This window comes from Diuraphis noxia, unplaced genomic scaffold (genome assembly GCF_037042655.1).
Source record: "Diuraphis noxia isolate RWA-SAM2 unplaced genomic scaffold, SU_Dnox_SAM2 contig0004, whole genome shotgun sequence".
In the NCBI taxonomy this organism is placed as follows: Eukaryota; Metazoa; Arthropoda; class Insecta; order Hemiptera; family Aphididae; genus Diuraphis; species Diuraphis noxia.
Window position 1 is genome coordinate 21230632 of NW_028301714.1, and position 19157 is coordinate 21249788.

Here is a 19157-nt window from a genome sequence, read left to right on the forward strand (position 1 = left end):
AAAATTATTACAAGACAGAAAAACTGCTTAAGGGCTAGTTGTGCCATCTCTGATTAAAGTTATCCGGAGTTTAATCGGCCGAATTTGCACGGTTAAATATCTGTTATCAGCTGATTAAGCATAATCGAAGTTTAACCGTAGACGGTACAACTGGCCCTAAAGGTGACAAATAAATCTGAAAAACAAATAGGTAACTAATAAAATGCTAACAACATTTTTGTTCCTGCTTATTTTTGAAAAGTTCGGCTATGTCTAGTTCAATTATTTGTGACAACTGGAGTACGGAGAGGTCAGGTTCGATATTATGACGGATTCAGTAATTAGTTTTAGTAGACGTATAGGCTGAAAATTCAGCCTCGCATAAATAAATAAGTCATAGCAAAAGTAAAAAAAAATTTTGTCTTTTTAACTACAAATGCAACAATTAACTGTAAAATGGTGTTCTTTCTCATATGAGCCCATGAAATACAGTCACGATGCACAGATTGGGAACAGCTGCTAAAGATAATATAGAATGTCAAAAATAAAACAAATAATTATTTACACAAGTTTAATTCTTCATAATAATAAATAACAATATACCATCTGTTATTTTATTTCAATGCATATATTGTAAAATTATTATAGGCGAAACTACAGGTCAGGCAAGTTAGCATCTGACCTAATACTGCATTAGAAAAAACAATGTGACCGATTTATGTTATGCTTATGACATAGGACATTTGTGTAATTCTTTGATGCATTACAATTTAAAATAAAACGAAAGCATGACTCATATGTTATAAAATAGTTAAATTTGAAGTTGTTAACATCTGTATAAACAATGAAACGATAAACTTACAATACATTTAAATTAAATTGAATACATTATATATTTAAAGCAAAATTAAAATATACATATTGATTAGATTTTATAATATTGCTTAGATAAATGAGCACCTAACCAGATGTTTTTAACTATAAGTCAATAACTATTACATTTCACTTAATGATATAGGTTAATGTTATGTTTTAATTAAAAACAAATTTAACACATAATACGAGTATTGTGCTTAAAAATACACTATCAGTCCTTCTATTACAATTATTAAATACATTGTAAGATCTTAACAGATTAATGATGTATAATTCATTATTTTAACAACCTGATAAGGATAAAATTATACCATAATAACTGAATATATATATACATATACTACTCAAAACCAAATAAAAAGACAACCAGTTTTATGCAATAAAATTATACGACAGCTGTGGCAGACATACTCAGTTTCCATTTTACCACAATTATCAAACTTGACTTAAATTTCTACTAGTTAGGTATACAGTATACACACCCAAGTTCCAAAACCAAGAAAAAAGTCAAGTTATGATATAATTAATCAAACAACACTCATTATTTCAAAAACTAATGGATTTTTTAAAAAAATTAGATCCATCTTATTCTAGAACTATATATTTTTTAAATATTTTCACCCTTATATTTATCAGGTAAACCATTATCAATTTTGATTTTCAAATGACAACCTATACTTAAAATTTCATAAACTAAAAAGGCTATTTTTTCAATGAATTTTCACACATAAATTTTCATTTTTCGTTGATCCATTTACAAGATATAGAGCCTCCCAAAGTTGGGTGGTTTTGGGTGATATTTGTGTGTCATAGGTGTATGTTAGGTGGTATTTCCACACAAATACCATATGAGTGTTGTTTGATAAAAGAATCACTCTGTATAGGATGTTTTGCATACAATTCAGGCGTGAACAGGTAGACACATAATGATGAACAATAAATTTCCTTATTTAATATTAATTCGTATTGCATTAAATAATCATTATCATATATACATTTTTAAAACTCTAAGTCATTTAATCGCTTGCAAAATGTTATTTGATGGGGATGCGGCGAACCTTTAAACTAAATATAGGCACCGCTTAATGTCTTATCTTTTTAGACAGGGTATAGTACACTTAAGATACTTAAACTGTCATTGATACCATTAAAAATATTCTGAATTTATTGGTATTACACAATATCGTTTAAGTATTTTTAAAATTTTTAATAGTTTTAAAATGTTTACTCCACTGTAAATTTACAAATATTTTGTTAATTATGTAATCATATAAATTTGCACATTGACAAATATTTGTTATTTATTTCAAAAAACAATTTAACTTTCAATCAACCAAAGCTAATATACATGCTTGATAATATTAGATTTAATACATAATACTATCTGAAGATTTCTGAACTATCTATAAACTTGTAAAGACAAATTAAAAAATACCAATAATAAACTTTACCATAAAAATTAAAAAAAAAAATTATTGCACTTAACTATTAAATATATCTGACAATTCTATATGATTAAAGAAAACAGGGATTCTAATAGAAAAATTGTTATTCTTTTATATACCAACAAATAATATTAAATCCTTTGTGTATTAATATAATTGTAACTATTTGTTTAAATGATTGAAAAATATTTAATTTATACAGTATTTTATAGTTATCAACATAATATTTTATGAATTAAAATAAAATAAAGTAATAAAAGTTGAAGAAAATAATATTAAAACAATAGTGAAAGTACATATTATTTAAATTAATCCATGCACTTGTATGAAACATTAGATGAAAGTGGTATACACACAATCAAAAAAAAAAAAAAAAACAGTTAAATAGTCAATCATTGGAAAAATAATACAAGTTCAAAGGTAAAACCCTAATATAATTTGGGTTTTTACATAAAATTGAATTCCTTAAACGTAAAGAATAGTTAATTAATTTACAAGACTAGTTCACTTTTTTACATACTACTTAATATCGATCTTCTCTGTTTCCATTTTAACCACTACACCATTTGAAATTTTATCCGTAGGATCAATAGGATCATTTGCCTGATTATGACTTATATTGTCATCTTCTTTTTTATCTTTCTTCTTATTTTCACCAACTTGAAAAAGTAAAAATTAGTAATTAGTATTAAATAATACTTTTTTATAAATATAACAAAACTATACCATCTTCTGTTTCATTCCCTTCACTAGTTGAACCTTCACGGCGTCGCTTGCGAGTAAAACGTTGCTGTTTTATAGGAAGCATTTCCATTCCAAGTACTTTATTCACTTGTCTAAAGGTTAGCAATCGCAACGCATTCTAAAAATTAAATTTTATTATAAAATCGCTGGCGGTTACTTATTTGATCTAAATTGTGCAGTGAAAGCATGAGCACTATTTCCCAGGTAAACACTCAAATGTAAAATGATAAGAGATATACAATTATAAGTTTGTGTTTGTCCATTTCAAAATGATGAATTAAATTAAAAGTAAATATATATAATATGTGGAAAATTGACAATAAATGAAATTCAACAAATACAAAAATATAACCTCAGACAACCAGCATAGTGATACTGACATCGCATCACCCACGCAATCAGTATGTTCCTCTAGAGCAGCAGTCTTCACTAGGATTTTAGAAAGCGCAAAATATAATTTTTTTTTTAAACTTGCGGGCTGCTTACATTAATATTTTTTTTTGATCATACTTATTTTTATTTGTACAATACGTAAAATAGCTGGAAGTATACATAATAAAGATTAGTTGGCTTGATTGAAAAAAAAAACTTTATTTTATAGTACTTTATTTTACATTTTTAATGATAATAATTATCAATATAAAAATGTACAACTGCAGTTTAATGAATTTAAGTGAAGAATAGTAAAAAAAAAAAGTAATAAGAACAATAATAATAAGAGCAATAAAATGAAACAAAATATTATTCTGTTAGGAAAGGGTTTAGAAAAATTTCATAAATGACAAATGATTTTCTCGGAATTGGGATTTTAAATTTTAGAATGTACAATTTCATTTTAGTGTGGACCACATTTGTTAAAAGGCAGCATGTGGGCCGAGGACTGCATAGTGAGCGCTGCTCTAGAGGCCTACCTGTGAGCACTCATATCTAAACAAACAGTTTAAAGCTTAAAACCATAAATACTGAAGGTAAAAAGCGACGATATCTAATACATCCTATCTATATCACCTCAATAAGCTCAGACCTGTCATGAAACATCAAACCAAAATTATCAGAGTGAGCTAGGTTTAATAATAAGACATTCATCATGGCAACATGGTCAGAAAAAAAAAGGAAATTATAATTTGAACTTTAAGTAGAATTCATTAGAAATTACTTATAATTAACATCACCATTATTATAAAAACAGTAGGCCGAATTAAAAAAAATGTATCATATTATGTAGAAAGTCTACTAAGTATTAATTCTAAGTTAGGTTTAATTACAATAAATAAATATGAAGTCAGATTAATATGATTTAGCATCAGTATGACTGTGTCAATCAGAGTGAGCTAGGTTAAATAAATCATCAGGTATAATATTAATAATATAATAATCATTTAGGTTAATATTTTAAAACTATCAAGTCAGATAATCATGATTTAGCATCAGCATGACTGTGTCAATCAGTGTGAGCTAGGTTAAATTAATCATCATTTTTATTACTTATTATTCTATCATATCACACAAACCATTTTATTTTTATTATTTAATTTAATTGATAGTGACAAGTCAAAAATTTATCTTATAAAATAACTACTTATTAGATAAAATTCTCTCCATGGTCAGTAATTTTCTTTATCAAAAGCCAAAAAACTAATACAAAAATAATATATAAGAGTCTAAGGCGTTTTATTTATACTAAGATAAGTGTTTAATTTAATAACTGTTTATGACAAACTAATTGCATTATACACTGTGAATAGTTAACAATGCTGAAAAATATTGCATGTCTTTGAAATGATTTAAGAAACTAATACCCTGGGGTTTTATAAGCAAAAACAATGGGCTATTATATTGTGATCATTATAAATAGTATGTTTATACTTTAAAATTATTTTAATTATAAATATAACATTTTAAATCTATTTAAATGGCCACATATAATTAATTTGTATTGGAACATTATATTACCTGAGCAGACAGAGTTATGTCCTCTCGTTGTTGTACTGTTAGTGGTGCCAAGGCATCAACAGGATCTTTTTCACATGGGTCAACCAAATGAATACCAGTGGCCCCTGGCAATAAGGCACCACTTGCAATAGATTCTAAGAAACGTCTCAATGATTCAGCGGGGCTCAAACCAGCAGCAGCATTGAGTGAATTAGGGGGAAAGGCACTAGTTAATACACGTTCAACAAACAGTTCTAACATCTGAAAACATTTATTATGAAATATTAAGATAATACCTATCATGACAATTTCAAATCTTTATTACCCATGAGGTAAAAGGATGCCATTTAGGTTCTCGCATGATGAAGTCTTTTAAAATACGAATGATCAAAGGTCCATTAGCAATTACAGCCAATCTAGCCTAAAATATTGTAATAACACAATTAGTTAAGCTTAAATAAATCCAATTTGAAATGAGCCATTTTTACACATCAACAGATATAATATGCATTAATTTAAATAATGGAAACAATGTTTATTAAATAAAAATTAAAGAACAAGGGTTATATAATTTAATATAATAATATATTAAGTTATAACTTGATTGATTGTATGTTGGCTCATCCCAGTAAATTATTGTATCAAAATGTACAATATCAAGTTGTTTTTTCTCATTGAGTAATATAATCGAAACGGGAATTTCTAACACGCATGTAATCAGCAGCAAATGCATATTTTTTGTACTTTCCAGCCTTACACATTCGGTTATTAATAATATTATTCCAAATTCAAAAAAAAAAACAGTTTATACCGAATTACCTAGGATGTGTGCTTGATTTCTAACCTCATCACTATATAAAATACATTTTTGATCATAAAGCTTTGGATATCAAATATTAAAGAAAAAACAGTTGTACTTAGTAAGAATAGTTGTAAAAACATAAGGATTAATATAGGAATTCAATTAAGCAGTATGTTCAACTAAATTCTCACAAAATTGGTACATATATATCCCTTTTCGATTTTATTTTGTGTTTTCTCACATACCCACACATGCATATACATACATACGCACACATCCATCTCATTTGTACATTCGTGTATTGTAGGGACACCACCCTGTTGACTATCAGTTATAAATTGGGTGCCCCGCAAAGCACACGATTATACATTTGTGTACTTTTCAAGTATAAACAATCAATAAGTTTATGTATAATATAAATACATACAACATAAATACTATGATCTACAATGAAAAAATCTTTAATTTAATTTAATTTATTAAATTTAAAAAAAAAATCATATTTACTTATGGCAAATATGACAAATTTCGCTAAGCTGGAAAGTAATAAATAAATAGGCAAACCTGAAACCATTTGGCATGCCTGATGGCAGCCAATGCTTCCAAACATTTTGTCTTGTCCAAAACGTGTTCGCCAGGCACAATGGCCACTGGTTCCGTCTGTTGGCTTTCTACAATAAAAACCCCAAACAAAACAAAAAAAAATGTGCTCAGTATGTTATTTCCCAAAGAGTGTTTGACCATTACACATATATTAAATACTTATTTATCTTATTGAATTGCTTTCAAAAACAGTTTACTTAAAGTATGTAAACTATTATTCATCTATTTATAACAATTATCACTTTACATGTCTTTAATAATTTGAATCACCATTAACAATAAATTACACATAATAAATAATACCAAAGGTACCAAATAGTATTTAGGTGGTTGAATACAGCATTTTCCAACCATCGGTACTCAGAAAGGACAGGAAGAAAATTTCCATTTAAAAAAAAATGAAATGGATCATTATTAATATTATTTACATTAAATTTAATTTGGTTTATTTGATATTAGTAATAATATAAAAATATTGAAATATTTAATGATATATTTGAGCATTAAATGCTCTCATCATAATTTTGAAGTTCAGTAAAATTTAGTTATAAAAAATTGCATAAGAGTAAAAAAACATTTCCATTTTTGATATGCAAAAAAAAATAGGTTATCTACCTTATTTTATTTAGTCAAGTGGTACATGAATATTTTCAAACTGTATAGGAGATTTGCGGATATAAAAAAGTTGAGAACCACTAGTCTTATATATTTAAATTTTTAATCATATAAATGATTAGGAGGGATGTCAATAGGACAACTGAAAAATAAATGTATGGTTTATAAGGACTGAATTCACATTTATATGGATTATCCAGTCAATTTTGGAATGTTTAAATTTGAAACGTTAAGAATAAAGGGGGGCCTGATTGGGGACTTTTGGAGACCCCCAAAAAAACCATGTTTTACTTACATAACATAATAAAGTGTAAAGTGTCCAATATAAATCAGAGCTTCATCTCCCCCCCCCCCCAAACCGGTTAACTATTTAACCTATGCAAATAAACCATACACAATGTCTAATCATAGATGGCTGACGATCAGGTTATTTATCTAAACAATTAAAAAGGATAGGTAAAATCTAGTTTTTATTACTATACCCAATAACAATATAATAAGCTCAAAATACGTTCTGGAACAACCAACAACAAAACACCAACATATTATGTTAGAAGCCATCTAGCACATCTCTCTCTGTCCCTTTCCTAGACATAAGCTACAGCACAGACAATACAAACAATACGAACAATACAGGCATAAGTATTACTAGTAACACAATCATAGATTTAGTTGTATATACAAAATTATAAATAATTGTTCATATTCACTGACAACAAATAACAAATTTATAAAAATAAGTTAGTATAGTTAACATAAATAAATATCAATCAGTACTACACTTTAAACAAAAAATATCACAATGTCGAAGAGCGATTTCTAAATAACAAAAAGATAGAAAATCTTAAAGATCACAATACTTAAATGTTTTAAGCAAACATTTTTTAAAAACAACTTGGTATTGCTTGTAAAAACTGTTACATTGGCATAACAATTTATAAAAACTTATGATAGTCTTTAAGAATTTGTTTACTATTATGAAAATTTGTTTACTAGAGACAACAAAAGTGAGATTATACATTGAAAAGGTTCAAAATGTTGTTATTGTATAATGTAATGTAAAATAATTAGAATTCAAATTGAGTATATGGGCACATAGAACATCACAAAAAACAAACTAACAAAATATATCCTAATAATTTAAGTACAATTATTAAGTGATGTTTTATCATAACTGTGTATAGGATATTATAAAAAATGTTAACAAGATTTATTTGATAACACAAAACTAAAAAATAATATGTGAGGAAAAAATCTTTACACAACACACATAACAAGACACCATTCAAATTTAACTCTAGTAGTCACACAGATATTTCTTATTTTTAATAGTTAAATATCTATATCTCTGGAAGTAATTAATTGTGAAACCCAAACCATTCTTAAAATTTAACTTACTATAATCTAATTTGATTTTAGTATTTAGACCTCTTAACTTAGTCAATAAAAAAGTTAACACAATAATCATAACCATATGGTCAAAAACCCTTTTCAAAAAATTATTTAATTTAAGTACATACTCATGATAAATTTTTCGGATACCAATGTATTTACGGTTTATTTAAAACTCCCTACATACCTGACCCTAGTATTTTTAAGCTATTAAATTTAGGAGGAAAGTAATGCCTATGAATAAATAAGTATAATTCACTTACCTCCTTCAGCTGCACTCAAAATAGCTTCTCTTATAGAAGGTGAAGTAAGGGTGACATTAACAACATATATTTCTTCATCTGAAAGTATTTCAACTGTTAATTTTGCTGCTGCTTCATGTTTATTGACAGTATATGTATCATCCTTAGCTACTATCTGTGAAGATAAAAAAATAAATAAAATCATATAAAAATTGTATTAGAACAAATTATTTGTAAAAATATAATACCTTCAACTTTTCTGGTAAAATTGTTGCAACTGAGTCTAACAATGTAACGGTTGGAGGTACAGAACATATGATTACCAAGTCTACCACATTTTCGTTAATTAATAATAACCCTTTGGAAAGTGCTCCAACACGCATAGAACCAGTCATCGTCTTTATTATTTTAGTGTCATCTTTTTCAGTAGCAAAAGTAAACCTAAACAAAGAGTTGACATTCAAAAAATTATAGTTAAAAATTTTAAAAGCTAATTACATTGAACCATCACGGCCATCTTCTTTTGCCGTTGATGCCTTTTTTGTTTGTTCTTTTTTTACTTCCATACTCTCCGCAGTCTCAGATTCAGGGACAGCTGGAACAGCTACTTCTGGAATATATAATGAAAATTATTAATTTAATACCATAATCTTATCAAATATTTTTTCAAAAATACTCACCAGTTTTCACCAAATCTTCAGCAGCAAGTTTCAGTGCTTTTTCAGTGTCTGAAATGGCTTTTTGTAAAGTTTTTAATGAATTTTGCTTGGGGAAAAGGCTTGAATGCTTAGCCATAATATGTTTATCATCAACAGTATCATAACGACGCATAGAGTTATGCATTTGAGGTCTCATTCCAATCCCAAACTTCATCTGTTAACATAACAAAATTAACTTTGATGGCCTATGATATTAAAATGTATAACTTTATATTTAGTGACATACCATATGAGGAGGGGGTGGCCGAGCACCAATCATTGCTGGTGGACCAAAAAGTGGTGGTGGTCCAATACTCATATTTCTTGGTCCAACAGACCTATACCAATCATAATACTCAACTTCTTCCTGATAACGTCTTCGATCTTCCCATGAATATCTATCTTCCATATCCATAAAACGATCAGCCCAAAAATTAGACCTAAAATTAATAGAATTTTGAAAACAAGTAATCACAATTATTTCTTTAAAATAACATTTGTGAAATAGAATATTATTAAATCAGAAAAATAATGACTTCAAATAAAAAAAATAACGTCCATAAGAAACAAAAAACATGTTTCTTTGGGTCCAGAATTTCAATTCAGACTCGTCATCTAAATAATCATCATAATATATAAACACTTCATAATTATAATTTATCTAAAATTTTAAGTATACTGGAAAGTACTTCACTGTATTTAACTAATCAGAAATATTAATGACTTCAAATAAATTAAATTTCATCTATAAAAAACAAAAAACATGTTTCTTATGGATTAAAACTTAAATTCAGACTCGTCATCTACTTAGATCATCATGTATTTATACCAATTGTATATAACAAAAATAATTTAGATGTAAAATTACCTATCATCTCTTCCTCTAGAACCATCATGTTGTTTGTCTTTTTGCATTCTACGAGCTTCAAACCAACTTGGCTTTAGTTCTACAATTAAACTAGGATCTACTTTTTTCTTATAAGAAAGTCTATGTCTTCGACCCTTCATATGCATTTCTTTAGCATTGGGATCATTAAACTTGCATTCACATAATTTACAGTTGAAACTCACCATTTTACCTAAAAAAAATAAATGTCAACACATGTATACCTAACCATCAATGAAACTACTATTATTTTAGACTCTGATGCCAAAAAAGTACCAAATAGAATATATGCGTCTAAGGTTATTATTAATAAATAGTTAAAACTTACCAGTCTCATCTTTTATCTCTTCTATATATTCCATTCCAACCAATAAGACATCAGTTTCTCCAGTTATAATAGGAGTTATTACAGGAGGTAGACTTTTAGCTTCAGTTTTAACAGTAACAACAGGAGAAACATTAGCTTCCAGTTTTGGAACAACTGTTCCCAATTTCCCAGCTAAACATTATTTATTTGTATTCAATTTAATTTAACATTGCAATAAATGTTTGTATTTAATGTTCAAGTATAATAATTAGGGTTCATATTTGAAGGCAAAAGCATTTCTTTTAATTATCATAATAGAAAAATAATTTTTATACAAAAATATGTCCTATTTAATTTCTAAGACGATGAATGTATTTTTTTTTCTGACTTTTTCACTTACAAATGCCTTATTGCTTTTTTCCTTTTGTACTTATAAATGCCTTTTTTATGTTTAATTTCAGTTGATTTAATAATCTAATTACATATTATCATACAAATTGATAAGAGCTTGTAAAGACAGAGCATTATCAATGTTAGGTTTCTATAATGATCTATCCGTTACCTTCTACAAGTATTTGAAATGGCCATAAAAGTACTCGTAATTAGCTATTTAACACGTTGAGTACTGACATTGACGCATCGTCAAAATATCGTATAAGTACTATGCGGCGGATGTCGATGCATCGTCGACATCCTATATTATACTACTTTCTGAGCTCTCCCAATGAAACCAGCCTACAACAAGCTATTTGTGATTGTGCCTCCGCACAGATGATAAGTCGAAGTTGTTTAATTCGCAGTGGTTTGAGATTCCGGGTATTTTTTAGTTATTTATAGTCAATTTTCGTAATAAAAGTAAGATAACCATATACATTGTAATATTTATCATTATATTTACTATTATATTACTAAGCTATTGTTATATTTTACTTTATATCCACGTGGATCCACACTAAACATAATCTTCACATAAGCCAATGAAATAAATAATATTATTAATAAAATGTTCCGCACAGGGGAAGACGCTCGGTTCAACCAATGCGCAATCAACATGTTAAAGGTTAAAATATGTTCACAATGTGTAGATTCAAGACTGTTCATCAAATTTTTAACCATAATTGTCTTTAAGTAATTTGTCCACGCTTTAATTTTTTTTTTTATTTTTTTTTTAATTATGCTGAAAGTTAAACAAAATCACAATTCTAAATTGAAATTTTTTTTTCAATACCAACTAGTTACAGAAATTATTTTGGTAGAACATTTTTGAATTGCTTTTTTATATAAATTAAATGCCCTTAATTACATTGTAAATGTTTTTTTTATTATGCTACCTTCAAATCCGAACCCTTATAACAATATATAAAATTATCAGTACCAACTAAATTACTAATGTTACTAACAAAAGTAAATATATAAATACCTGCAACAAAATTCACTTTAGGTGTGGCAGATTTAGAAACAATTACAGTTTCAGTATTAGGTGGTGGAATTGGTTTCCCAAGTTTTGTATGCAAATTATGAACCTATAATAAATTATATATTAAAAATAGTTTATATATCTTCAATAAATAGAAAATGTATGTACTAAATAAAATCAATTCTATCGAATGTTATTATCATCATTGTATGTTTTATAGATATAATACAATAAACCAAAAGAATGATTTTTAATAAAACTTCAATATTTTAAAATATGTACCTTTCAGACAATTTTCTCCACAAATTATTTTCAGAGAGCTGGGTTATAGCAAATTGATGTCATCATAAAAATATTTTAAAATAAAGAGAATACTCAACAAGCATAAATTTGTTATTTTTAATAGCAAATAACAACTAACTAAATATAATAGCTATACTAAAATATAATTTCTCATAAATAGATAATACTATACTAAAATAATATTAATATAATGAAGGATGGCTACAAATTTAAAAGAAGCAAAAAAAAAAACAAAATGATTCTCCATGAAATAAATCAGTGCAGCTGAACTGTTTAAATGATAACTATCAGAAATATAACTCAACACTGACTTTTTCAGAGAGCTGGGTATAGAATAATTATTATCATCATATAGTTAGAATGAAATATGTCTTGCAAGTTACAAAATTAGAGTTGCAAGTGGTGAACATTGAATATGGTATCTTAAACGGCATAAACTAAATATATTCTTCAGATAATAATCTCTCTACATTTTTTTTTCAGAGAGCTGGGTATAGAAAAATCATATCATCATTAAGATTATAATTTAAACACCTAAACCCCAGCCACCGAGAGACCACTACTGGGTTCCGCCTAGATCTTATCCATTCTAGCGTATTCCCACTACCAAACCTCACATTTTGCTGGCCGCCATCACGGTTACTGCTACCGTCACCACGTTGCAAGTGGAGGTATTGTGGACAGAGAATAGATAGTAGAGTGAGAGAAAAATGGATAAGAAATAGTGAAGCTTGTTCATTTGGATGAGCCAAAGAGTAACGCTCTCTTGGAGGCTGGAGTAATGTACATATATTTTTTTTCATTTAGCCTTAAGCCAGAAACAATATTAGTTGTAAATCCTACAAAAATAAATAGTAAGATAATTAACAATAAAAAAATCAAAAGAATATTTTATCTAACTACAATAGCATCTAGATAACTAGATTTAATGATAATCAGAAATTAAACTCAACATTAAGGTATTTTCAGAGAGTTGGGTATAGTATTATTATCATTATTATATGTGTAAAAACTTTAACTCAGATAACTTCAATCGACATTACGCTTCAGAGAGCTGGGTTAGTATTATATCATCATTGTACACACAGAAAATATCTTGATAAAATAATTAGCTATTAATACTATTTCATGCAGAAAACTTACTTTCTGATGTTTTGAACCCCTTAAATGAGCTGCATATGAATCAGCACCAGTACAAGAAATATCGCAGAGATCACAATGAAACACCTTTGTGGCTGGATTATTTGAAGGTTTGTTAACATTTACAGTTGACAACTTTGAATTAGCTTCACGTTTCTTGTGTTTTTGCCCATCAAGATGTTCTTTATAAGTCTAAAGACAAAAAAACATATAAATTATTTAGTTATAATTATACTAAACAATGTGATATTTATACATAAATTAATATAAATAATTACTTGAGTTCCAGCACAGCTAATACGACAGACTTCACAATAATGAATTTCCTGAGATCGACTTGCAAAACCTAGCCTATTGCCACCTTTAGCACCTCCAGAAAATCCAGTAGTACTTTTTTTAAACCAATTCTGTCTTTTTTGTGCATTATTAGGTCGTATTTGATTTTGATTTTGAGTAGGAAAATTTGTATTAGAATAGACAGCTTCATATCCTGGAACGGCTGGTGCTGTAAAAATATATTTATGAATAAATTAGGTTAACTAGTACACAACTTAAAACAGGTTTTTTTTCTTTATAATGTTTTATTCAATCTGTTTCAAAAAGAACAATAAGAACAACTGAAGTAATAGATAGAAATAAAAAATAAAAATAAACAGATAGTTAGATACAACAAAGCGTAAATGCCTAAAACAGGATTCTAAATTGTTTTGATCAAATACCTGATGGGAAAGAACATTACTTTAACTTTTCATTTTTTTTTAACTATTTGAGTTTTTAATATTTATTTCACAATTTGAATTTAATGGCATTTAAGTATAAAGCCCCACTTCAATAGAATAAAAACAAGAGTAACAATAACAGAAATACCTATGTATTATAAATATATTAAAAACATATAAACTATAAATATATAAGCATGGTTAGGATCACAAAAACTGAAATTAACATATACCTTTTAATGGGATATTTCTTAGAAGTCTAACAATAATATTGAACACTCAGTTGCATAAATTTAATGTTATTTCCAAATATTACTTAATGAATTTCTACCTAGGAATAAATTTTGGCTTAGTTTTTAAAATGAATACAGTCGAATTCAAAAAAATAACTTATTAATATAAAATAATTAAAACCTAACCTTTATTTGTAGTCTGGTTAGGAGTAACAGCTGCAGACTGGATTGGATATGTGACTTTTTGTTGCATGGCGGAACTAGTAGCATATGCAGCAGCATTAGCTTGACATTGTTTCTTTGGAACGACTCCTGTTGTATATGTAGTAACTGCCTAAAATGTTTAACATAATACAAAAAATAATCTTTTAATTTTTAAAGAACTTTTAAATAAGTGTGATATCCTTATTTATTTTTTAGTATTCTATCAACTAGATAATTAAATCAGAGAAGATTTAGCCATTTTGCAAATCATACTAAAATGTATTCTTGATTTATTAATCAGAAAATTAAAATTAATGATTATTGAAAAACTGCCAATACGTAATTGATATTACCATAGTACAAAAATTAGCTATTAGAATATCGTTTAATTTCAATACATTTTTCAGAAAAGATTAAGCCATTTTATTAATAATAATAATGTTCATTCCGTAATTATTCAACATAAAAAAAATCAAAATTAATGCTAATTGAAAAACTACCAACAGCTTATTGATAATTACATAATAAAAATTCTACCAGTTACTAAACTCTACTCCAAATAAGTCTGTAAAAATGTAAGAAGACAAAGCATCTGGTTTCGCGCAGGTGTGTCACATGATATGCCATATGGTCACTGACGAGTGCCGATAACTATAGCCTATAACAGCAGACCTCCATGCATGATGTTTTACAGACTTATTTAGAATAGATTAAGCCAGAACTACACAAAACCATGGTAATTGTAATATAACATTTTGAACTCTTTATGTCGCCTTAATAACAGTAGTATATAAATTTCAATTAGATCAAATCACATTTCAGAAAAGATTAAGCCAAAATATAATAATCATTGATTATCATACTTTCATAGTTTTTCATCATTAAAATTAATTGTTCCATAAACTAAGAAATGTATTTCATATAACTGTATAAAAAACTATTTGTACTATTCTAAACAAGTGTAATAGTTAAGTTTAAAAAAGTTTCTTCTTTCAGAAAAGATTAAGCCAATATTATTTATCATAATATTCAAATATTTGTATTTCATCACTTTTTAATAAATATTAAACATAGTTTATACCAAATGGTATTAAAATGTAAACTAAATATGAAATTGTATTTGTTTAATTATTATTACGGTCAATTACAAGCATTAGCACATGCACCAACCACAAGTTTATCTTTCAAACATTGACACTCAATCAATTAATGGTTACTTGTTTTCAATGAGTGGTTTGCATGCTTGAGCTGACTGGATGACTTAGCTGCAATCACTCGTTATAACACCAACTCATAACCAAGGACTCACATACAATATTTTTGTTTAAAAAAAATTGAAACATACACGTGTATAGAAAGCAGAGAACTTCCACAATCATAAATAATGATTAAAGGTGTTCCCGGTCTAATTTAGGTATTGGATAAGACACCATGGGCTAGTATTAATAGGGAACCACTGTAATGGACTTGAATTGGTTTCTTAATAGTTAATAGTCTTAAAACACGCCTACAATCCAGAAATATTTTAAAGGTTATTCTAAATTAAAAGAAAATTCTATTTCACAGAACTTTATTTACTATTAATTGCAACCAATAATCTGTTTAACAAAAATAAAAAATAAATAATATTCTACTACCTGCAATAGCCAAGTTTGGCAATGCAACATATGTTATACGAACAACAATGATTTTTAAGACATACTGATAATATTAAATTTCAGAATATATTAAATAGAAGTCTACCTATACTAACACTGAAGAACATGATCATTTTAATATCATTTTTGACAAGAAACTTGTTACAAGCTAACATTATGGTTAAAATAAATTATACTTTATAGATGACCTGGTAGAAACTAGAAATACACAGAGTAGTAATGAAACAACTACTTTGGCTCAATTGTATGATGAAAGGTATAAGTTGAAGTAATAATTATATAATATATTATTAAATAATTAAAAATGCATATGTGATGGGATTCATTAACAACACAGAACAAAAAAATATGATGAAATAAGCATCTTGAATACATATTACACAGAATATAATTTAATAATACAATGAATTATACATTTTATAAATACTGTCATTGTGCATAACACAATAATAACATGTATAATTTTAAAATGATATTTTTACTTACTTGGTATGGAGCATATTGTGGTTGAGTGGGGTAGGCTTGTTGTGCATAAGCATTTTGTCTAGTATCATATGCTGCACTATTGTATGCTGCTTTTGCTAAAAATATAAATAGATAGGTATTAATTACTATTAGTATGGCAAATAGATTTATTCAAAACATAATAAACAGTGTTCTAAAGGGCTATTAGGGATTTTACTAGTTCAAATTTATAATTTTTAAATAATCATGTAACAGTTGAGTCAGTGGTGTAATTGGGGTGTGGCAATAAGAATTATACTACAGTATAAATCAGTTAAAATGAGTTTTAAGGGCCAACCAGTTTTCCTCATTATAATTATTATCCTCGTTATACGCAATAATTCTTTAATATGGTTGAAATCAATGCTAAAGAAGTACCAAAACTTTTTAAGATTCCGTTGTTTATCTCACCATTTTCGTAACTCTCGATTATTCCAATTTTTCATTCAATGTAAACTGATGACAAGACATGGTGAACATCTTCATATAAGTGACATTATTTTTTTTTTTTATCAACTTAAAACACCAGTAGGAATATATTAATATTGTTAACTATTACTAAGTAATCTACACAACTAAAGATACTCAAGATTTTCAAGAAGAATTTGATACATACAGACTGATAAGAGTTATGTACTGACTCATATCGAAGTCTAAGCCCAATACAGATCAGTATGTATTGGTAATATATTGAATTGTAATTCTTTGAAACTCAAAATTAAAACAATATATATCAATAAACTCCGATTTCCTACTTGAAAATCCTAAATATATCAATGACTAATTAACCTTAATAATGACCACAAGTTTTTATCTTGCAGGTAAAACTATCATACATTAAAAAAATATCAAAATAAACTTGCTAATATGAACTATAATTTAAAACTAGTTAACAATCTGTTCTATATAGAAAATCAAAAAAAAAACTCGGGGTTTAAAATTAATTTTTCATATAGTATATCTATAAAAATTAATACCATAAGCAGATTGTGTTGCTGCAGCTGTTTGATAGGAAGCTACATCATATGCAGTTGCGGCAGCCCGTGGAGTTGTATAGGTAGCTGGCGGTACAGCATAACCAGCTTGTGGAGGAGGCTGATAACCAGTTGCGGTACTGAAATAATATTAACATTGAAAGATTAGCTTAAACATTATTTACTTAAATAAAACAATATACATGTTTCAATACTACTTATCGATAGGTCATTAGAGTAAGATCCTATGGATTGATTATACGATCCCAAACTTCCCAAAAAAACATGAATAATTAAACCATATGGCTATCTGTTCATAGTAAAATTAAAAAGTAAGCCACAAGACTGAGAAAAATTTAACTTCACTGTGCACCCAACCATAGGCATAATATACATATTGATGGCAATGACCTTAATTGTCAGCATCTACAAATGATTAGTGGCCACTAACAGGGCACTTAATGTTACAAGGAAATGAGACATTAAGTCTGCAAAGTGCAAGCAAGAGAGTAATTTACAGATAACTGTAATAGAGTTAACTTTAAAATAAACAAAAAAATACAATTGATAAAATAGTTTACTGAAAAATATAATTTAGGTATAAGTGGAATATATATAAATATATAAAAATATAAGTCAATAACACAAAAATGTTCAATGAAAGAGCTTACCAAGAAAGTCGATAATCACAAAAAAAAAACCTTAAGCCAACTAATAACAGATAGATATAGGGATGATCACAAAATATGTCTAACACGAGAGGAAATGATATAGACTACAAAAATTGAAACAAGGATAACAAAGTTTTGTTTAAGAACACAGATTAAAATATTCATTATACGCGTGTAGTCAAACTCAAACCATCCGATATCAGTGCAAAATTCTCAAATTGTTCTCCATCAACTCGGCGTATAACGAACGTAACCTTCGAAATCGATGGCCAGTCGATCGTTAAAATTGTTTGTACTCTACGCCACACACAATATTTTACACCCACGAGCTAGCGCGTCAAGTAGAAGCTCAACGAAACCTCATCAAAATTTCATGATAACCTCGTGCACGGTTACGATGATTGTTATTATTACTATTATAACCTAACGCGCAATACATTACGACGGCAATTATGAAAACGGCGGAGTTAATCAATGAGTGCCCCGGGAACTGTTGTATACAAACTTACGCATATTGAGTGCCACCATGTGTGAAACCGAAATAATTGTTGGCGGCCATTAGGGTGAATCGATTTGGCTGACGAAAAATCGCCGGTCAATAACCGGAATAAGCGGTGACGGCAGCTGCAGCGACAAACAGCAGCGGTTCAGCAGCAGCAAAAGCAGCGCATCACCGACGACCGTGTCTGAACTCTGAGTGTTGGACACGCTGGAAAACTTTTTGAGATTGAATGATAGATCAAGCAGTCGACGGCGAAATGAGAACAGCAAATCTAACGTCACAATTGTTCGTCGGCAACCGACATAAAATGG

General features: G+C 28.0%; 1 protein-coding gene across 1 annotated transcript; it reads right to left on the reverse strand.

The window, feature by feature from the left end:
* Window positions 1-588: 588 nt before the first annotated feature.
* Window positions 589-19138, reverse strand: Zn72D (Zinc-finger protein 72D). Its single transcript, XM_015514807.2, has 19 exons — window positions 18854-19138; window positions 17677-17813; window positions 16682-16776; window positions 14520-14667; window positions 13660-13886; window positions 13385-13573; window positions 11942-12044; window positions 10543-10713; window positions 10197-10407; window positions 9576-9768; window positions 9311-9503; window positions 9129-9240; window positions 8879-9071; window positions 8652-8805; window positions 6343-6449; window positions 5302-5397; window positions 4998-5237; window positions 3027-3162; window positions 589-2959 (listed from the first exon to the last, which is right to left on the reverse strand). Exons 1-19 carry the CDS (start codon window positions 18901-18903, stop codon window positions 2820-2822), a joined length of 2895 nt encoding a protein of 964 aa, XP_015370293.1. The 5' UTR covers window positions 18904-19138; the 3' UTR covers window positions 589-2819.
* Window positions 19139-19157: the final 19 nt, after the last annotated feature.

Coding starts and splice junctions, on each gene's coding strand:
- Zn72D (XM_015514807.2), bottom strand. CDS start 18,903: ATGGCCGCCAACAATTATTTCGGTTTCACACATGGTGGCACTCAATAT. Junction 8,806..8,878: donor TTTTACCAGAAAAGTTGAAG/GTATTATATTTT, acceptor TTATCTTCACAG/ATAGTAGCTAAGGATGATAC. Junction 5,398..6,342: donor GGCATGCCAAATGGTTTCAG/GTTTGCCTATTT, acceptor ACAATATTTTAG/GCTAGATTGGCTGTAATTGC.